This window comes from Platichthys flesus, chromosome 3 (assembly GCF_949316205.1).
Source record: "Platichthys flesus chromosome 3, fPlaFle2.1, whole genome shotgun sequence".
NCBI lineage: Eukaryota > Metazoa > Chordata > Actinopteri > Pleuronectiformes > Pleuronectidae > Platichthys > Platichthys flesus.
This window is the reverse complement of record NC_084947.1, coordinates 22,463,720-22,485,958: the sequence shown is the minus strand read 5'-3', so window position 1 is coordinate 22,485,958 and position 22,239 is coordinate 22,463,720. Positions and strand designations below refer to the sequence as shown.

The window sequence follows — 22,239 nt, the reverse complement described above, 5'->3', positions numbered from 1 at the left end:
GCGACGCTCTGCTACTGCCGCACTTCCACTCTCCTCCTCCTACTGCATGCTATTAAGCAAGAGGCTCAGCTCATATAAATGAGGCAGAGAGGATGAAATGCACAAAGGGAAAGATCCAGCACTGTACCACTTCTTGAACCTAAATATTCCACTCTCTCTACATGTACCCTCCCGTGTTTCAAAGGCCCGGAGTTACATGCTGTCTTCTCACTCTGTGCTTGTGTGTGTAACCTGTTTGAAGGCACCTGAACTCCATAGCCTTGGCTGTGGTGTGTTTTACCTTCAGCACCACAGGCCCTGGTTGCTTGGACCCCGCTCTGTAATCACTACCAGAGTCTCTGGCAGAGCTGCCCCCCTCCCCTCCACCCCCTCCCTCGGCCCCTGGTTTCTTGTCACTCGTGATTAATGGCACTAGGGCCCCGGCGCGGCTTACGCTGCCAGTTCCAGCAATGTTCCCTTGATACTTAATGAACTCTGACAAACTTCTTTTCCCTTGCTCTGTTGTTCCCTCTCCCCTCCGCCGCTCCGCCTCTCCCTGTTTAAAATGCACGGCACAGAGCTGCCATTGCAGCACCTAGGGGTTAGCTGTGGTCTTTTGAACATTGCTCAAGGGGCCAGTGTCTAAAAATAAAGCGCACAGTATTTTAGTGTCAGGACCCTTGTGTTGTGTATCAACTTGAGGCTTGTTGCTGATTGAGAATGAAATTAATCGACTTCTTGTGTTTTGCACTGATGCACTTCTGGTTGGTAGATTTTTTGCCTAATTTTCTTTAATAAATGCAAGACTTTCTTATTGTTTCTCCTGCCAGCAGCTAAATAAATCCATATATATAAACAGTTCAAATAAATTCCTGCTGCAATGTAATAGTGAAAACATGTTAAATTAAAAATAAACAGTGTGAAGTAGTGTGGAGCGTTCAGCCTCTCAATACATCTATCATGGAAACGAAGCTGCACGTGTCATCTGGTCTGTGTCGCCATCTGCTGTCCACATGAGGAACATGTGTGATATGACTTCAAATTTTAGTTTCAAATTGAAGCGCGTGTGTGTGTGTGTGTGTGTGTGTGTGTGTGTGTGTGTGTGTGTGTGTGTGTGTGTTTTCCTTTCGTAGGACCAAAATGTAATATCTACAGTCCAATGAAATGTGAATTATTGTGAGGTTCAGGTTCAGGTTACAGTTAAGGTTAAGGTTAAGGTTAGGGTTAGGGTTAGGATTAGAGTAAGGGTTAGGTTAGGTTAGGTTAGGTTAGGTTAAGGTCAGGTCAGGTTAAGGTTAAGGTTTCGTCAGGTTAAGGTTAGGATAAGGCACGAATAATGTTTTGGTTTGACTGTCCACGGTAATAGAAGTAAAATCAAAGTCCTCATAAGTATTACATTACATGTCATTTAGCTGACGCTTTTATCCAAAGCGACTTACATTTTTAGAACACTCATCATTTTATTTTATGAGGGGCCATCTAGGGGTTCAGTATCTTGCCAAGGACACTTAGGCATGCAGATGGGATAGAGTGGGATTCGAACCAGCAACCTTCTTGTTGTAGAGCACCCGCTCTATCCCCTAGGCCACACTCTCCCTGCTGTGAGTACAGCTGTGAAAACCTGTGTGTTTGTATGTGAGTCGTTAATAAATACATTAAAATTAGGGTTAGGGTTACAGTAGTAGAACTACATAGTGTTGCATCACTATTATCAATCGAATAATGTGTACATCTAATATCTAATAATAATATATATACATTTATACTCTGAGCTGTTCTTCTTTTCATTACAGTTATATAGAGTTATAGCCTCTCTGTCAGCTGCAACCAGTCGGACCATTCTCCTCTTAACATTTGTTTCAATCCACAGAACTGCTGCTTATGGCTTTAATTCTGAGTAAAAACTCTACAAAATCTAAAAAGTTTCAGAAACACTAAAACTACCCCATTTATTGTAAAAAATCATGCCGGGGTCAAAGTCAATCAGTTTTCCTTTTCTTTCTTATTTAGATGTTTGTTGTGACCATAAATTGAAGCACCTGACCCGTATATCTGAAGAATTCTGTTCATAGTTGTCTGATAGTGGCTTACAATTCAATTTGAGCAATAATAAAATGTAAAATTACGTCCATGCCAAGCAATGCAGGGAGTTATAAACCAGACAGACAATTTGTCATGAATATTTATTTGAATGTTTTTCTAAAGACGGTGGACTAGTGGCAGAAACTTGGACTATGGGCAGAAAAGGTCTCTGGTTCGTCTCTGGTTCAACTCCACGGAGAAACAACAAAAAGATGAACCTGGATTGATCTGTCCAAAAATCCAAGAGGATTCTCCCTACCCTGTCTAGTGCCCCTGAGCAAGGCACCTTACTCCCCCAACATCTGCTCCCCGGGCGCCGTACATGTTCGCTCACTGCTCTGTGTGTCCTGCACCAGATGGGTCAAAAGCAGAGGTTACATTTCCCTACCTGCATGAGTGTGCCTGTGCTTGTCTGTGCATGTGTTTGGGACTAATAAATGCATCTTAATGTAGTCATCGTACACTACTGCACGCTGAAAAACAGGAGGTGCCCCCAGAGGGCGCTAACGTAGCGATCTGGATGTTGAACAGTAAGATTCGGAGGAGGAGGAGGAGAAGAAGAGTGTAGCGGGTGCCTGAAGTACCTGCTTCGTTTGTGTTCTCGGTTTAATCTCTAATTTACAGGTAAGAGCCGCCGAGCATCCGGAACATGAGTCACTGTGTGTCTAAACTAGATCTCTGTCCCGAGCCCTCTGCTTTAATATGGCCGGTGAACGTCAACAGGAGAGGAGAGGCGCAAACATGAGTTTTGCTAACTTGAATTAAAGGTTAGTCAGTATTTGGCCTTGTGTTGTGTTTCGACACTGACACTGAGGTGAAGGCTGAGTCACCAAGTCACTGATATCATATCGGAACTGCTTCTCCGGTACAGGAGGCTTCAGTCGTAGAGAACACAGCCACAGAGTAACTGGCGTCCTGCTAACACTGTTAGCCCTGAAGCTCTCTGAACCGAATCCCCTGCATATACTTTTATATTGAAAGTTGAGTTGCCATAAAGTCAGACACACTTGTCATAATCTGATTCATTTGAGTCTGTATACAATTCTTTAGACTCGCATCTTTCATTCGGCAAATTTGTGATGATGTTATTGTTTACGGTTTTAACTTGAAACCATTTTATAAAGCTGTTGCCGCAGAGGAGGCAGTGTCCTCCAAAGCTTGGGAGCTTAAACGGTTGAGGCTGAAAGACACTGTCAAATGGTTCAAGTTATTAAAACTGAATTACCCATGGTGCTTTTCCAGGAAGAAACCATCGCTTCCTCCCGGTCTGCCCATTCAGGATGTTAATCTCACTGTGTTGATGATACAGTGAGAAATGAAAATTGATCACTTTGTCTCACATTTTCATTTCATTGTGAGTTTAATCGATTTTGTTTGTCCAAACAAGACAACTTAGTGTCGAAAGAAAAAGCTGCAGACCAGTGGCATAGATTTGTATTTAGATTTATATTTAGCATAGATGAAAATAATACAGAGATCAATTTAAAAATAATTATGAAATATGGTGCAGAAGGAGGCAGAAAATCCATTGGGCTTATTAGAAAGCCTTGGCCTAAGTATGGCCTAAAATTGGAAAATACAGTATTAATATACAGAAAATAAAATGACTATCTGTGAGAGTCAGCAAACATCAATAAATTAAATGGAAACAATCAGAACACAGTCAAACACACATTGAAGAAAGGTTAATATATAATGAGGAACAACACAGAAGCACCAGCCGCTAGATAAATATTTACTCTCTAACCAGAGCTGAGATTTCCTCTTCCAACTCCCTCTGCTCAGACCAGCTACATTAAACCTTTTTATATATTTATTTTATATATATATATACAGGAGTTGAGATATTGTTTCAAGTCCTTAGCAAGGTGTTTATTTTACATATGCAGGAGAAGTAAGAACGTTTTCGCGCTTTAGCCATAATCCTCTTTAAGTGTGACAAGGTCACTGAGTCCCAGCTGACGCCTGGCTAAGCATGAGCTGAGATAAACCAGTGAGCAAGATGCCAACTCCAAAGTTGTTTTAGTACTGCACGAGCTGCTGAGTGGGTCCTCTGGTTGGATTGACAGTTTATCAGTCATTTAACGTAAGGAGGAGAGTGTCTGAACATTTCATTGTGATAAAGGAGGGACACTGTGAGAACTCTAAAAGGCGAACTGTTGATTTCCACATGCTCTCTCCTCTGTCTGCTTGTCAGGATGGCACAGTGGGGTGCCATATTCTCAATTATTGTTGCTCTTGGAGGAGCAGCACTCTTGGCCTCCGTACATAAGATCGATGAGGGACACACTGGAGTTTACTACAGGTGAGACTTGTTTTATTTTTATCTTGGTCTGAGACTATAGAGGGAGCTACTGTTAAAGTGAGACATTAAAGAAGGGAGCATCTTCTTCAGAAGTCCTTCCCTTAAGAAAATTACCTTTTAATCAGCAGGATCTGCAAATATTAGAATGTTTAGGTTGACTTAAATATCACTCACGATTGTGTCGCTTGACGGTAATCTTAGTCTTATCACTTGCACAGACATGATGTAAGAATCTGAGTTTTCATGAGACAGTGCTGACTGACACTGTTGTCTGTATTGACTCATCGTATTGTGCGGTCGATAAGCAAAGTATGAATCTTCATCTTGAAAAGAGATTCCTGTGGGAAAATTCTTTATCTCTTGCAGTATGAAACAGGGTGAAGAGGTTGTGGAATGTGTGATGTCTTGACTTGCTCTCTGCAGCAGGAAAAAGGACAATGAGAGCAAATGACTCCTGTTGCTAATAATGATTACGAAAGTAAAACTGAACTCCCTCTTGTCGTCTTAACATGAGTAATCACAATATAGTGGGTTTTCTTTGATTACAAGCTGAAGTTCCAGCAGGAAATTGTCTTGTGGTGTTCGGAAGCCCACTCTGACCTATAATGATCATTTGATTTGTATATATGTTTGTCTGTATGACAGGGGAGGGGCTCTCCTGACTATCACCAGCGGCCCTGGTTTCCATCTTATGCTTCCATTTATCACAACCTACAAGTCTGTTCAGGTGAGTTACGTCAAACAAGTTTAATATTCATAGCCTTAAGTCCTATTGAGATTTTCAGTTCACAGACACAACCTAGTAATGGCTGTACTTTATATCACAAACAGAGTGCGTGTGAGAATTAAGCCACTTTTCCAATTATCCAAAAACTCACTAACACTCGATAATATCGGAATTTTGCCTGAATGGGAATGCATTTAATCAACATTCAGTCCCGGGTCAAATTATTCATCAGTAGACACAGGTTTTCATCGTCTCCAGCTCCAATTCGTGATGTCGGACATGACTCAAGAAATCAATCATCTTTTTGCAGTCTTACTGTCAATAAAAAATCTGCGTACCTGCTAATTGTGGTGTAAGAGAGATGTAAAAATATAAAACAAAAGACAAGAAAGAAGTGTGAACACAACATCTGTATCTTTTACCTGGAATCCTTTCTGAATGGTCTCAATATTGTATTACTGGTTAAGTTATTTGACAGCCGTATTTAATTGAATATTTGAAACATCCACTGTGTCCAGGGAATAAGCAGACTTCAAATGGTGAAGACAATCACAGGCTGACAAAAAAATGTTCAGAGTCATGGAAAGTAATAAGAGCAAGCATGTGGTACAGGTTAAGAGGAGGCCATACCATATCATCTGTATATGGGAGTCCTATTTATTAAGACTGACAGAAAGATGGTCTATTCTTCAATATGAACAGTTTGCACGGAGACTAATAAGCTGGTTAGACACTTTAATGATGAACGCACTGATCATTTGTACAGGTGAAACAATCTCAGAAGACTTCATTTCCTTTTACAGCTGATTGCAATTCTAGATGAAAGAAAAAGTGATTCCAGGAGGAAGAATGGAAGTGAGAAGAACTGAAATTACAGTAATTTCAGAATTTTGAGGCAGATACTGAAAATATGTACATAAAATGTATGTGACTTTCTGATGTTGTTAAAAAACATCAACATTATGTTATTTATTTAGCCAAAAGTCACTAAGATGCATACCTACAACCATGATCTTACAGTATAAAATTTAACTTGTGGTGTAGTGGTCGAATGGTGGAATGGTGCCACTGTATGTCTTCTCTGCTGCATTTTCTTGTTATTTATTGTTTATTCATAGGCTAATAAGCCTGCGGGTGCACTGATGCTATTATATATTAAAAAAGCTGATATCAGCTGGGATGGCACTCTGGCCTATCTCAACAGTTGTAATTGAGGTGTGCTCTCCTCTGCTGCTCCAACACACGAAAACCCAGATGAACCAAAACAACATGCCTTTGGCAAGGTTGTGATGTTCAGGTTGTCTGGATTTCCACACTGTATGCACAACTGAAATCCGACTCTTCAATAAAAGGAGTGGAATGGTCTAATTTCAAAAAGTGTTGATGGATTGTCAGGTATTTTTACAACCTGTGCAGTTCACGTTCCGAGCCGAGTTTTAATGGTCTGTTTACTTTGCCTATGGTGATGCTTGTTGTAGCTTTTCTCACTGAAACTGCAAAAGGGACCTGCAGTAATTAAGCTGCTGCAGATAAAGACCTGCTGCCTTATTCAAAGTTTAGTGAATCAGTGGTTTTTGCTGCTGTTGTGAATGACAAAATAATTTCCACTGATGAGTCTAAGCAACCACTGCTGGTGGACTGTAAATTCAAAGTTTATTTATATTGAGCAAATTGCACTTCCAAATCCTACCAGATTTGACACTGCACTAACTTGGGCCCTTCACAACACACTTTCCAAGTTTGAAGCTGATGAGATGAAGTGTTCTTGAGTCATTTCTTCCACCGGCACACAGGAAGACCGACACACAGGGATTTCACAAATTATTCGATAGATCAGTAGATTGATGATGATGATATTGTGAGAAAAACTCTATGACAGGAAGTTATACATTAAATGTGAATCTTTATTTTCACAGACGACGCTGCAGACAGATGAGGTGAAGAATGTACCATGTGGCACAGGGTACGTTTGCAGTTTTCACTCACTTAAGTGGAATTCTATGTGTTACAGACACGCATTATAGCCAGCATTCGTCTTGTACAAACACACTCCCACACAGGACATTGGGTAGAAAATGAAACCAACTGAGTCAGAGGTTCATCGGTGCATGTCTGAACATCTGACATCACTGAGTGAACATGCAACACCTTTTATCACATTTCAGTGTTTTGAATAAAAGCGCAAATAACAAATGTTAAGTCTCTACGTTTTTCTTTTTTCAGTGGAGGAGTGATGATTTACTTCGACCGCATAGAAGTGGTGAACTATCTCGTTCCATCGGCAGGTAAACTCCACAGGCCACTAGCATCAAACAGTGTATTCATTCTAAAGGCCATGAGGTTTTTCCTTGGGATTGTGCAACTTTGAGTCAGTAAGACGCAGCTTAAGATAACTTCTTTGGCACCTACAGACGCATTCAATTTCATTTTGTTTTGCAGCTGGCTCCAACAGAATCAAATAAAACCCTTTGTTCAGTTTTTTTTGCTATAATTTCCGACGTGCTTGAATGCCTGTTCTCCCCTCCGCAGTGTACGACATAGTGAGGAACTTCACCGCAGACTACGATAAAGCTCTGATTTTCAACAAGGTGCACCATGAGCTCAACCAGTTCTGCAGTGTTCACTCGCTGCAGGAGGTCTACATCGGCCTGTTTGGTGAGTGTTGTTCGCCACAGACTGCACCACTAATTTGCAACCGCTACTATCAGTTCTTTTATTGCACAGGAAACAGATTCAACGAACAGCATGGAGTCATTCTGTGGCCCAGGGAACAAAACACCCTGCATTTATGGGTTTTCCACTTAGGTCTCATTAACCGCTACGATGCATATGGAATTTATTGAAACAATACATGTGAGTGTGGAAATCTATCCATCTTACAACAGTCAACAGAGTGCGGACACAACCATAGTGTCAAAAAAAGAAACGCACTTACGGATTATTTATCAGACGAATAATGTAGGATTTTTTTTATTTGCAGATCACTTCTCTGAATAAGTTAATTTTACTTCTGATCTCAACACTAATGAAATAATCATGACAAATGATGGCCAGATATCTGAAGTTGACTGATATATTGGACAGTACTGTTGCACTGATCATTTGACTATGTAGTAATTATATGAATAGTAGAGTTTTCAATGGTCACAGACAGTAACGGTTCTCTGAGATGCGGATTAATTGTGTTGAGACCCTGACTCAGACCAGTGTGTAACTTCTTACATTAATTAGCAGCAAAGTCCCTCCAGAATTACAGTCAGGATGTCTCACTACATAAATAGTAACCATATCTGAAGGACTGTTCTCTGACATGCTACTGATTCACAATAAGTATTTTTACACACTTTCTTTTAGAATAGGGCGATGTTAACTTAACTAACCAATGAGATAATAGCTGACTACTAGTGTTCATATCTCTCCGGACGAAGGTTAACACCAGGTCTGAAAAGGCCCAAAGTCTATTGCGAAATATACGGAGAGACATTAAATACACATTTGTTTTATTAATGAAATCATTAAACTTAACCACATATGAAAGAGCCATTTTCAACCTGCTGAGGGGGATTTGTTAATTAAATGAAGTTGGATTAGTTTAAGTCATGAATTGTTATTTGTTGTTTTTAAAGCCATGAGTGGCTTCTTGGTATATTATTGAAGAAGCAAAAGCAATTAGCTTAAAATCTGTTATCAGACATAAACGAAAAATGACCAAACAAGTGCATTTTGGGCAATCTACAGTTTGTCTTTCACATACGAGGAACACAGCAGGAGAATGTCCGAGTCAAACGGTTCACAACAGAAGAAAAATATCTGGAAGAGTTTAGGGAAGGTGTCTAGGTAGAACAAGCAACATATGTAAACTGTTATGTCTGAATGAAGCTCTAAGGGGAATACCTGCTGTGTGATACCGTTTTTTTTTTTAAGTTACTCCCTCTTTTCCCCCTCAGACCAAATTGATGAAAACCTGAAGTTGACGCTACAAGAGGATCTAACATCCATGGCACCTGGACTCATCATACAGGTACAGGGAGACCTGCAGTCAAAACAACTTTTATTTATTCAGACTGTTCACATTGACTTTCTCAGTTCCAGTTTATGTAAAAAAAAACACAGCTTGGTTAGTGCAGTTAACTATTGATTTAAGGAATTTATCAAATGAGCTCTTGGTCATGTATATATCACAGTTTTGACTTTTTTATATCGGGTATTGCATAATATTGAAATGTGTAGTATTGGCTTGATTGTGGTAAACAGTGTGTATTTGTATAGCACTTTACTAGGCTGGAAAATCCCCCCAGCACTTTATAGTACAGTTTCGCCATTCAACCATTCATGCACGCACGCACAAACACACATTCCTACTTTTACAGCACCTCTCCTGGCGCATTCATCATAAGAACGCAATACTTTGTTTTGTGACAAAAGTTATGATAAGGTGTGGTTCCCTTCCTGTTGAATCTTTACACCCACACTCATTTATATGTGGGTATGTAATGTTTTACTGGGCTTTATCTCTCCGGCATTATGATTCCTGTAAATCTCCAGAATCACTTGAAGTAACAATTGCTCTTTTCTCTCTCTGCAGAACCAGTTATCCTACAGTTCAGGGGCTGTTTGAAAATGAGTCTATTTCTCAGGGCTTCTCTCTAACAGTTTTTTCTAACTTGCCCATTTTTTTTTAATGACATGTTTCTTATTACGCCCCTGCTGTCTCCGTCGAACTACTTCAGTTTCTCTTTTGATGTCTCATGTGGTCAACAGGCGGTGCGCGTGACAAAGCCCAACATCCCAGAGAGCATTCGGCGAAACTATGAGCTCATGTAAGTTTTTTTGTCTTTGTCCAAAAGGAATGTTCCCTAATCCCTGAAGGCCTGTATTATATATTTATATGTTCATCCAACTCTCGCATGCCAAGTCTCATAGAGAAGCAACACTCTGCTGTTTCATGTCAGTGAGCTCCTAGTTTGGCTTCATGGCCCAACAGGATGTGCCTGGTCACAGGAAATTTGATCTGAAGAAGAAATAGATTTACAGTAAGTTCTAGTCATATTCAGGGAAACTCTGTGAGGCATCAGACAGACTGTGGAGAGTGGTCTTCCAATGAGACATGTAATGTTATATAACAAACAGTTTTTATTTTAGTTTATGCAACTGGCATGTCCCAACTTATCTTAAGGTGTGTATATTTGATGGTGTAATTGTAGTGGGTCCAACTCTGTATTGTGTTGTGCTGGGCATGCACAGTTCCCTTACTTTGCAAAGCACAGCATATCAGCATAACTGTTTGCAACTGTAGAGAAACATGCCCAGGGTCAATTTTACATAGATACTCTCTGTCGTTTATCCACGAACATTCCACAGTAAAAAGAAACAAATTAGCATTTACATAGAAATTACAAAGAAACCTGAGGTAAGCTTTTAGGAGATGTGCACGAATACACTGATTGGCCCAAAATAGGCATGTTCCTTTCACCAAGTTCACTCTGACAAGTAATTGCAAAATATACACTCACTGTCTCCCATCTCAGCCCTTAACTTTTCCCTCCTCATGTTGAGCAACTGTCAGTGTTATAGATGAATCACACGGATGTCACTGTCAAGTGATGAACTGAGACAAAAGGGGGATTCACTTATTAACCTTCGGCTGAGTTGCAGCTTCCTTAATCATCACTCTAAATATTTCACTAATCCTCTGAAAAAATATTGCATAATTTGGCACATTTATCCAAAACGACTTGCAACTTAGTTTCAAACAAAGCTTCATCACAGTAGGAAATCTTAGTAAGTACTCTGTGCTGAATCTGTTCTATAAGACAAAGTGTAGGAGATCCAGTATCCAGAGGAAATACTATATTTTAACTTGCATACTTTTATTTTCCCTTTCCAATTAGTGGTTCAGAGTACTTTCACTTTTGTTTTTACAGCCTGTGTGACAGTCTGGGTCTTTGTGTTGCTTACTCTGCCCTCCAGACATGGAAGCGCAAGTGGAAATATGACCATAGCTGTTGGTAAAGTTAATCCAGTCTGCAAGTTAAAATTGCATTCGACAACATGTGCCGGAAAAAGAAGCCACATCTTCTCAGTCTCTAGTTAGATTGTTTTAATTAAGTGGGACTGTCTGTAATTGAAAATGTTTCAGTGCGGTGGAAAGTGTAACAGTACTGTGCACTCAAGTAAGACAACTGTTACTTAAAAAAGATTTCATTCAAATATAAGTAAAAAACTACCTCAGATAAAAGTACAAAGTGAGTGTGTTAATGTGTCCTGGATAAACATTACTGTTACATTTTAAATAGGTGTGGGAGGATGTGCGAAAATGTTGATAAATAGTTTTATATGCAAGCACATCTTTAGACTACAAGCCTATCAGTATTTCAATGCATATACAACTGATCATTGATAATTACATGGATAATTATGAACACTGCTGGCGTGTCCATAGACTTGTTCAAATTTTAAGCTAAAACAATTATAGTGCCTACCCCTGAGAAAAAAGGAAAGGGCGAGCTGTATAAACAACCAAATCCACCGCAGCCGAAGCCAAATAAAACACAACAACAAATGCTTCTGGCTACTCAGGCGTGCAGGGAAATTCAGAGTCTTTGTCTCAAGCATCCTCTTACCAGTTTCCAAATATGACTTGTATAAGAACTACTCTCAGCATTCAACATGTTGCTTAATTTGAACAAGTGACTCAAAAGGCAAACATTTATGGTCATTCAATCTAAAGTGAAGGTTTGGTTATACTAACTATGATTACACCACTGCACGTGTGTTAAAGCTAGAGGGATTTGGAATAATGTGACCAAACCCAACACTGCAGTAAGGTGTAAAGATAAAGGTGTACATTGTCCTGCCCTCTAGGGAGTGGGGCAGATGTTAATCAGGCCTGCTCTACACGTGCCCACACAGCCCTGAGGATTCAGAGAAACGAGTGAAAACCTTTTAATGGTAAAGTGTGCTTTAATCAGGCCTGCTCTGCACATGCCTACACAGCCCTGAGGATTCAGAGAAACGAGTGAAAACCTTTTAATGGTAAAGTGTGCTTTGATCACTCCAGGGAGAGCGAGAAGACCAAGCTGTTGATCTCTGCACAGACACAGAAGGTTGTGGAGAAGGAGGCAGAGACCGAAAGGATCAAAGCTGTGATAGGTGAGAGAGAGCAGAGAAAACTGTAATTGGTGTGGTATGTTGTCGATGGAGCTTCGTGAAAAAACAGTTTGATCATAATTCTTTTGTTATGCAGAGGCTGAGAAATTGGCACAAGTGGCAGAGATCAAGTTTGAACAGAAAGTCATGGAGAAGGAAACGGAGAAAAAGATTTCTCAAATTGAAGGTTTGTCTCCAGTCACTTGAAGAAGTACTCAATTGCTTACCACTGATTTTACTCTTCAGTTTGTTCACAGATATTACTACAACATGTGTTAGTACTTAGCTCTCCCCCTCTTTTTGTGTCCGACAAACAGATATATGGCCCCAGAGAATCCGCTGTTAAAATGGAACTTGTTTATTTAACCATCTTTCTTAGTTTTTGACCTGTAAAATACTGTGGACCTTTCAAAACAAACCTCCTGGTGACTGACTGTTTGTGATTTCTAGATGGGGCTTTTCTGGCCCGGATGAAAGCCAGGGCAGATGCAGACTTCTATACAGCTCAGAGAGCCGCCGAGGCCAATAAGGTAAAGAGGAAGGACATCAGGGAATGGAAAGACTAAACAGATTTTTTTGTAACTTGAATTGTGTTGCCACTCTTACAGATGAAGTTAACACCAGAGTACCTGCAGCTAATGAAGTACAAGGCCATCGCAGCCAACAGTAAGATCTACTTTGGGAACGACATACCCCAGATGTTTGTGGACTCTGGCTCTGCAGGGAGCTCCATGAAAGTCTCTGCAGCCATGGACATTATGGCTGAGCAGATCCTGGACATGGATTAAGTAGTGGGACGCACAGGACCACCCGGGGGTGGAGGACTGTCTGTTGGAGGGCAGTAGCCTGACCCACAGGCTGCCAGGTTCACCTTCTGACTCAGAGAAGTTCAGCTGACAAGGGCCGGCATTTCTCAAATATCTCTGAATCACTGCTAGAAGCCATGTTAAAAGTTCATTAGAAAGTTGAAAAAATCACTATAAATAAAAATTCCTCTTCCTCAGAGAAGAGCACCGGAGATATTTAACTATTCCCTTTGTTCTGATTAGGAATGGCACCATCTAATCAGAACCATAATATAGCTGGGGGAAAAACTAGATGATATAGCATCACCCATGGATGACAAGCCCCTGTAAAACTAACATTAGCCAACGCAGCAACTTTTTATTTTAGTAATTTAGCCTATGCACAGCTTTATTTGGCCCATGTGGCAAGTGTACCGACTTACAACCAAACCGAAATCTCTCACTGCTTGTGTGTTAAACTGTGTTATCCATCATGTGACGTGTTCTAATTTAGCATTAAAGTAGTGATATTTGTTACCTGTTGTTACGCTGCATTGTCCTTGTTACATGAATTGACCATTTGCTAATAGCCTCATTCCTCTGAAGCCATTCTCAGACCTGAACTCAGACCGCCATGTGAACGCCTTTCGCCCATGAAAACTGCGGCAGGAGATTTTCAATGCGTCAGGTGACAGGATGTGCAGTCTAAAGAGACAGGGCTTAATGTTTAAATTCCAACGCTGATCACATTATTGTATACAGCACATTGACACTACCGTCGATATGCTGCTCAAAGCATGCTGAAACAGACACTTTTAGCATATATTTTTTTCTGTAGCCGTGTTGGCAAACTAGCGCCAACATGAGCGCCATCAGCTGGTTGAAATGAGGACAACAGCTGACTTTCTAATGTCGCCAACTAATTTATAACATTAGTAGAACCCTGTCAAAACGGATTCAGTTAATATGCAGTTTAAGGTTGCATACATGATGTGATGCTAACGGGCTGTTCAAACAAACAGTCAGCATTGTAGGCGTGAATTTGGGTAATCTGGGAACTTGAGTACTGTGGGAAACAAATAATCTTCAGTCTGTTTATTTCATGTTCTAACAAATTCTAGTCGACAGTACTTTTACTATAAAATAGCATGGACACCATGTGACCGAAATCACATGACTTCATGGGGATGATGTCACAGAAGTTCCTCCATGGAATTGCATAACAAGGTCAATTACATATGATTCTGACAATAATGTTAATGAAATAAATGTATCATCAATAAGACAATGTTCCCTGAGTAGCCCCAATAGAATGGTGAATGAATAATCTTTTCTTTGTTTTATGTGATACACCTTGAATGTATTTAATTAATTTTTGAGATTCATAATTTAAGATAGAATTCTTTATGAAAAAACTCATTGTTGACATTCCCATGAATAATATACATTTTCTTATTAAAATTTCTTCTTTTTTCTGAGCTTGGCTCAGAAACATCTATGTTGATCTAATGTGTAAACAGATATTGGAATCAATCGCAGAAATCGAAGTTGCAAAAAATGCCCCAGTTACCAGAATTTGCCCTAACCAGTGGATTGATTGAGGATTTACAAGACACTGACATAATGACAACTTTAGACCTCGGAACCAAAGCAAAGCTGCTACTATGTTTTGTAAGACAGTTAGCAGTTTACGTTACAGCAGATAAACACAGTTTGATCAGTTTCAACCCTTTTTGCTTTCTTTTAAAGGTGATTTGAATGACACCATCCTTTTGACTCCTTTCAATACAGATTACCACTCTTTCTCCATCCCCATCAACACCACCTTTGGAGGGGTTGAAAAAATGCAAAAAGAACTGTTTAAATCTAGATAATCTTTTTTTAGGAAACCTAGTTGATGTCAGTGATCATTTTATGATACCAATATTTAAAATGATTAAATTTTGACGGTGCTAGGATAATGTTCTGGGATTCTGAACAGGCTGAAAAATACTGGCCCAAATCAGATCTGTCACTGTCGACAAATCACAGGGAAGATGAATGTACTGTGTGACTGTCTCCACCAACATCGTTTCCATTTGTTTTTATATATTTTTGTAAAATTTCTCTTCAGCACTGACAACTTATTGAATTGACTTCGATTACATTTTTGCTGTTGATGTTTAGACAACTTTGAGTGTGAGACTGAACCTGTAGTGGAGACGATGATTGTGCAATTATTTGTTTAATGTTTTGCATCAGGATCAGGAGTTGATGTGACGTTGAAGCAGCATTTTGTAATTTTGTTTGATAACCAAACTATAGATATGTAACAAACGCTCCATTTAGCAATTTTTAAGGATAATTATAGAAAGCATTGCGTGTGTCATGTAAGAATCTCTACAGGACACGTAGTTTCCAAGTAGAGATTTTTCTTTGAGCCTTCGGCAGCATGACCCACGATCCAAAAGGAGGAAGACTTCGTAGGATGTTAGATGAAGAAAGCTATAGTATGTAATTCCTAATCTGTAGTAGTCAATTATTCTCTGTGGACACTTGAAACCTTTTTCATAGACCTTGAGATGATCAGGACCAAAAAACCTGTTGTTTACTTTGTACAATTTGTCCAAATGTTGAAAAAAGGTTCATGTTTGATTGTCAGTTTTGTGTTGTGGCACAGAATGCAAGTTAGTCACCAAAAAAAAAGAACCACGCAACACACTGTCAACGTCACACTCATTTCATTGCTCAATGTTTAGTAAGAAGTTGGAACCACATTTGTTTTAGTCATCATGTTTCACAACTGATCCAGGGAAATTGGTGTCCTTTTTTTCCCGGAGTCTTTAACATAAAGCTAAGAATCTTTTCTCCTGAATTCACTTTAACCTATTAGAAACAGATATTATGTTCTTAATCACTCCAATCTGCTGATTTCCTCAAAAGTTGGTCTAGTGAACCCTCAAAGTGAAGACTGTCATTTTAATTCTTCTTGGATTGATTTAGAATTATGATGACTTGAAGGGCCAATGCTTTTGCACTGATTTTAATAGTTTGTGCAATTGGGATTTTGTCATTATATAATAAAGCACCATGGGTTATTGTGTGAGAACTCACTGGCCTTATGAAGACTTTTGTTATGTATATTTAAAGTGCACTGTGATCTAGGATGATTATTCTTATTATTACAATTGTATAAAAGACAATAAGTGTGTTTTGAACCCAATAAAATGTTGAATATCTAAACAACTCCTAAAACTCATGCTGGGTCATTTTTGAAGTTGATACTGAAGAGTTACAATGTTCAGTCAGATAGACAGAGAGATAGAAGAGCCATATCCCAATGGAAACCTAACAACATATATTCATATACATGATGTTGATATGTATATTTGTGTTTATATGAAAAGAGATGGATGGGTGGATGGATGGATTGCTTGAATCACATAATTGACTTACTTAGAATTCCTTATCAGGCTCCAGCAGTAAGTTGTTAAAGACTGCAGCTTGTCCAGAATTTTTAATTCTTCTCCTCACTTACAAGGCCCTTAATATTATGACACCATCATATATTAAAGAGCTCATAATACCATATCACTCTACTAGAGCACTGCACTCCAAAGAACTCAGGCTTACTTGTTGTCCCTCAAGTCTCTAAAAGCAGATAGGAGCCAGAGCTTTCAGCTATCAAGCTCCTCTCCTGTGAAATCATCTTCTAGTTTCTGTTCCGGAGGCAGACACCCTCTCCACATTTAAGAGTCGGCTTTAAACCTTCCTCTTTGATAAAACGTATAGTTAGAGCTGGTCCAGGTCTGTCTTGGACCTGCTCATTGTTATGCTGCTGTAGGTCTAGAATGTAGGGGGACACATGACACATCTCTCTCCTCTTCTGCCTCTTTATCAAATGAATGTGCCATCAATACATGTTACTGACTTGACCGCTTCCTCTGATTCCTTGTGTGTGTCCCTGATCACTGCTGTGGCCACATTGTGGATCCACATACTCTACCATTACTCCTCAATTCATTTGTCATTGCTACTCCCTTCATCTCGATCGGAAATTTTCTTATGCACAAATACTTTAAGCATTAACACTTTTCCATTATATTACCAACTGTTTCTTGTTATCAATATTTAAGTACAGTTATTTTGCTGATGTTAACAGTTACACGTGTCATCTGTTGCACCTCTGTCGGTCCTGGGAGAGGGAATCGTCGTGGCAATTCTACAATCCCACTCCGACAACGAGGGACGAGTATTGTCACACGTCAATACTCAGAGCATGGTGCCCAAGACAACGGTTAGTTTGTTATATGCACCCTTATGGGAAGCTGTTCCTTGAAATGGGATTGATTCATTGATATCCTATACATATTCCACAACAATGTACAATGTGTGGAAATGAAATGTCACTCGTTTCCAAACTTGTTATCAGGTTTTTTCCAGTGATGCAAACTGCTTGTTCTAATTAGAGATTCATCTCAGAAATCCCCCACGTTTCCCGCACAGGGTATACACATCAATGCAAATGACTTGCCGCAGAATTTAGCCCCCTGCCACAGTTTCCGATCAAATGATGCACGTTACACAATGCCACCTAACATCCGTATGCATCATGTCGTTGTAGGCTCCTCCTTCAGAAAGCGAAGGAAAAAGTCCCAAGCAGACTCTTTTCTCTCTCTGTGAAGAAGTGGAGCGAAAGCTCACGGATTAGATAACTCGTTGGCCCTTTAATATACTCTGAAGAGAAATAATAACAGCTGCTCTCTCTGAGAGAAGAAACAAGTGACTCTTTTTCTAAGTTCGGAGGAGAGCGCATGATGCGAAGGTGAGAAAGTGAAGCCAGTGATGAACCTATCGTCCTCAGAGCAGGGGGAAGCGTGGGCGCGTGTCCTGCAGCCCCTGTGGGAGCGTGTGAGAGCTGGACAGGAGGATATCCTGCTCTCTCCGTACCTGCCCGCGTCCTGCGCCTTCCTCACGCACCTTCTCCTTTGCGCACCTTTCCTGGCGCTGGACACGCTGGGCGGCGTGTGTCGGCGGGTCCGTTCCTGGAGGATCTCCGCGGGTTCGGGGCCGCCGCCGTCTGTCCGCCGGTGGTTGGGCTGTTTTTGGACCGTGCTGTACCGATACCTGACCGCCATCCTGCCCGCCACAGTGCTCTTCACGACCCTGCGGAGCCCCGCGTTACCGGCGCTGGCCCCATCCTGCTGGCAGCTCTTCGTGGAGGTCTGCGCGTGTATACTGCTGTTTGACTCGCTCTACTTCATATGGCACTTCACCATGCACAGGTGACCATCACACGCCTGTTCAGTGCATTTTATTTTATGTGTTTATATATCATTATCATTTTACTGTATAAAGGCTCTTATTGTACGCCCCAGGGGTCTCATTTATAACCGTTGTGTGCGCACAAAACGGGGCCTGAAACGTGTGCACGCCACTTCTCATGCAAACGTTGGGATTTATAAAAACAAAATTGACGGGATAATGTGCGTATTTCCACGCAAACTCTGACCCATGCGTACGGACGTTTTGGAGAACGGTAGAGTTGCGACGCAGACGCGAGGTCTGCGTCGTTTACATTAACACCAACAGCTTAGTTGTGCTCGTGCGACATTTCGGTTCCACACGAACCTTTTAATTTAAAAATATATAAAACAACTGACCGCAAATTACGGAGCCGAGTCATTAATATGGTTTGATAATATCTTCTAACACTGTGCGTGTATAATCAAGTCACTGCAGTGAACGTGAATGTGCCACCAGGCGCACAGAGCGCACAGGAGATCACTTACAAGAAATGAAGAAACTTTCCAAGTAATATCTCAGAGTGGAGGTGAGGATCCACTGATGTGAGGGAATCAGTCCGATGCTCTAAATAAATAAATCTGCCATGACAGTGGTGCGTGGTTCTGCGTGATGTGTGCAAGCGAATAAGGATGAAGAAGAATAAAGGGGTTCAGCGATGTCAGATCAGCTGATATAGATTATATTGATCTGCCAACTTTACTGAACTTGATCTGTGATCTTTTTTTTGCTTCAGGCTCCGTTCTTTCTATCACACTCTCACACATTGTGTAGTGGAGTGCGACAGAGTTTCCACTTTTATTTAAAGGGTCCGTGTGTAAGATGTAGCGACGTCAAATAGTGAATTTGCGTGCTGCAGCTGAACACCCCCACACTCCCCTTCCAAACATGAAGGAGAACCTGTGGTACCCCTTAGTTGTCATAAAAACTCAAAAGGTGTTTAGTTTGTCCAGTTTGGGCTACTGTAAAATACATGGTGGCCTCCGTAGAGAAGTCCCCCCCATGATGTAAATATAAAGTATTTAAATATAAAGGGCTCATTCAAGGATAAAGAAAACATCAATTTGTACAAGTTAGACGAAACACACTAGTGAAACCATCACTAGGATTATTTTGCATTACATGTTTGCCGATTTATCCTTTTCACCTTAATCTTACACACTTAACCCTTAATTAAAGGATGTGAGTACATCGACTGATATTTACCGTGGGATGTTCTACCTCTCTATCCTGAAATAATTGGTTTAAATCCATCTTCTTTCCAGCTTATGAAGATGAGTTCACTCGAAGAACTATGCGGTTCAAAAAAACTATTCTGTTCCAACAGGTTGAACAAGGTTAACCTTAATGACATTAATTGGGATTACATAGGCAAACAACAGGCAGGCATTTGTATTAAATAACATTGATCCTATTTCAAGAGCCAATCTCTAACATAGATTGTTTTTGCACATCTTTTGAACATCAATCAGGTAAAAAAAGAGATTACTCATATGTATTGGTTGTATTGATACTGCTGGAGCTTCTGCACAAACATGCCAAGTAAGTTGCATAGAAAAGATAAAACAAAATAAAAGTGCAGTGAAAAGTGAAGCACGAAAGCCGATATATACCGACGTCAAGATTAAGATTAAGATTAAGATGCATTTATTAATCCCAAACACATGCACAGGCACACTCATGCAGGTAGGGACATTTAACCTCTGCATTTGACCCATCTGGTGCACGACACACAGAGCAGTGAGCGACCATGCACTGCGCCCAGGGAGCAGATGTTGGGGGAGTAAGGTGCCTTGCTCAGGGGCACTAGACAGGGTAGGGAGAATCCTCTTGGATTTTTGGGCAGATCAATCCAGGTTCCTCTTTTTGTTGTCTCTCCGTGGAGACGAACCAGAGACCTTTTCTGCCCATAGTCCAAGTTTCTGCAACTAGACCACGCCTCTCCCGACATTCAAGGGGTGAGGATTTTCCCTATGAACCTGAACTTTGCTTTAAAAGTAAATGTCTTGTACTGCTGGTAGTAATACTCGTTTAAGTGGTAAAACTTGCTTTTGGTTTCGTAATACCACAGAGAAACTAAGTGAACATGATAATTAAAGGCTCTTTGTGTGTGTGTTTCATCAGGTTTCCCTGGCTCTACCGCAACATCCACCGGCTGCACCACCAGCACCGTGTGCCCTTTGCCCTGGCAGCCCAGGATGCCAGCTCCACTGAGCTGCTGTCTCTGCTGCTGCTGGCTCTGAGCAGCGCCTGGATGGTGGGCTGCCACCCTCTGAGCGAAATCCTCTTTCACCTCCTCAACAGCTGGATGGCAGTAGAAGACCACTGTGGCTACAATCTGCCCTGGGCTCTGCACAGACTGCTGCCCTTTCTGGGAGGAGCCCCCTTCCACCACGCCCACCACAGCCGACACAATGGCAACTACGCCCCCTACTTTACCCACTGGGACCACCTCTTTGGCACATACATTTCATGAATGGCATATAAATCCAGAGTGGTGTTACTGCTACATGCAGCAGTTTGGGGGTTAATGGCCAACATGAATTGAAGGATTTCTTCTGTCGATCTTTCTTCCCTGATCAAATGCACACATAATCATGCATCTGTAAAGTTTTTACATTTCAACAAACTTGCTCCCTTATAAAGGACTGCACTATCTTTCCTTGATAACTTCACGATGTTTGTGGACCAATCTCATGTTCCCAGGCAGCGCGTGATACACAAAGTGTGAATGCTGACAATGCGGATGAACATCTGGCTTGTTCCACAGCAAGTGAATGCAGCTTGTGGTGAGAAGATAAAGCGGCGACATGATCAAATCAAGACAATGAAGCTATAAAAAAAAGATTGATCAAATGAGCAACATATGTGCTCTTATGACACTTGTGTTTGGATGGATTAGTGGGCTTTCATATTGTTTGTATGGGCCAAGGCAGCTCATAACTGACACATTTGGATATAAGTCTTTCATTTGTCAGTCTTTATTTTGTGCAAAATCTAAATATTTCAATGGACCTCTCAACAATGTAAGAAAATAACAATAAATATGTGTATATAGATACTATTGAAAATATTTATTAATTTTCTGGATGATAATTGTTTTTGTAAAGATTCTTTCATATTCAAGCAGATGATTTTGAAGTGTTTTTGTGAATCACCTATTCTAAACAAGAAATTTGAAAAAGATCAGATTCTTGTTGGTCTCACGTTTCGACTTGTTTAGTGCTGGAATGCTGAGCGATCTGTGTGTACTCGTCCATACTCTGAGTTCCACTGGAATTTGGTTTGGTAATCAAAACCATGTGGGGGTTTTCTTTCTTAAAAAACCACGTGTTCAGAGGTGAGTAGCCATTAAGTCACTATTGGGAGCTGTAACCTTTTTTTAACTGCACCGCCACACAAAAAGTCCAGTAACCTCCTCCACTTCACTACTGTGAGATGATTCACCACGGGAAGCGAAATGCATTACTTGCAATACTTGCAGGGAGATAAAGAGTGTTTTCACCTCAGCAATGATTAGACATCACTTATTAGCCATTCCTCACTTGCAGCAGACTATACAATAACTAATCCTATATTTTCTGGAGGTCTGTGGTGAGTTAAAGTCATTACTTTTAATGAAGAGTGACAGTTGAATGTTGTTTTTGCTGAGGAATCAGTTTGAGGATATTAGTTCTTGGCCCGCATAAGCATGTGAACAACACTGACCATCTGTTTTTCATTACTGACTCTTACAATGGGCTTTTCTGATGTTGCGCAACACCGGAGTGGGAAGCAAACTGTTCAAAGGTGTTTATGCATTTGGCTTTGATCATCAAATAACGGAGCAGCTGATGACCAAGCTGCGCCTTTCCCTGGGAAAATGAGGACGGAACAAGAAATGAGCACGGGGTGGTGATGATACTAAGAGATGAATGATAAACAAGTTA

The 22,239-nt window shown here is 40.6% G+C and overlaps 2 protein-coding genes across 2 annotated transcripts; both read left to right on the top strand.

Annotated features, from left to right (window-relative positions):
- The first annotated feature begins 2,581 nt into the window (after positions 1-2,581).
- erlin2 (ER lipid raft associated 2) lies at positions 2,582-13,564 on the top strand. The gene is made up of 12 exons (XM_062384706.1): positions 2,582-2,685; positions 4,259-4,366; positions 5,012-5,093; positions 7,010-7,056; positions 7,317-7,378; positions 7,623-7,748; positions 9,041-9,114; positions 9,855-9,913; positions 12,154-12,245; positions 12,340-12,429; positions 12,693-12,772; positions 12,851-13,564. The coding sequence occupies exons 2-12, from the start codon at positions 4,260-4,262 to the stop codon at positions 13,028-13,030; spliced, it is 999 nt and encodes a 332-aa protein (XP_062240690.1). The 5' UTR covers positions 2,582-2,685; position 4,259; the 3' UTR covers positions 13,031-13,564.
- Positions 13,565-17,697: 4,133 nt separating this feature from the next.
- On the top strand, positions 17,698-21,372 carry ch25hl3 (cholesterol 25-hydroxylase like 3). Its single transcript, XM_062384707.1, has 2 exons — positions 17,698-18,291; positions 20,435-21,372. Exons 1-2 carry the CDS (start codon positions 17,852-17,854, stop codon positions 20,784-20,786), a joined length of 792 nt encoding a protein of 263 aa, XP_062240691.1. The 5' UTR covers positions 17,698-17,851; the 3' UTR covers positions 20,787-21,372.
- The last annotated feature ends 867 nt before the right edge of the window (positions 21,373-22,239 follow it).

Bases quoted from the DNA above. Each gene is read 5' to 3' on its own strand.
- erlin2 (XM_062384706.1), top strand. From the start codon at position 4,260: ATGGCACAGTGGGGTGCCATATTCTCAATTATTGTTGCTCTTGGAGGA. The intron at 4,367-5,011 runs GTGAGACTTGTT...TCTGTATGACAG, and splicing joins CACACTGGAGTTTACTACAG to GGGAGGGGCTCTCCTGACTA. The intron at 7,057-7,316 runs GTACGTTTGCAG...TTCTTTTTTCAG, and splicing joins AATGTACCATGTGGCACAGG to TGGAGGAGTGATGATTTACT.
- ch25hl3 (XM_062384707.1), top strand. From the start codon at position 17,852: ATGAACCTATCGTCCTCAGAGCAGGGGGAAGCGTGGGCGCGTGTCCTG. The intron at 18,292-20,434 runs GTGACCATCACA...GTGTTTCATCAG, and splicing joins TGGCACTTCACCATGCACAG to GTTTCCCTGGCTCTACCGCA.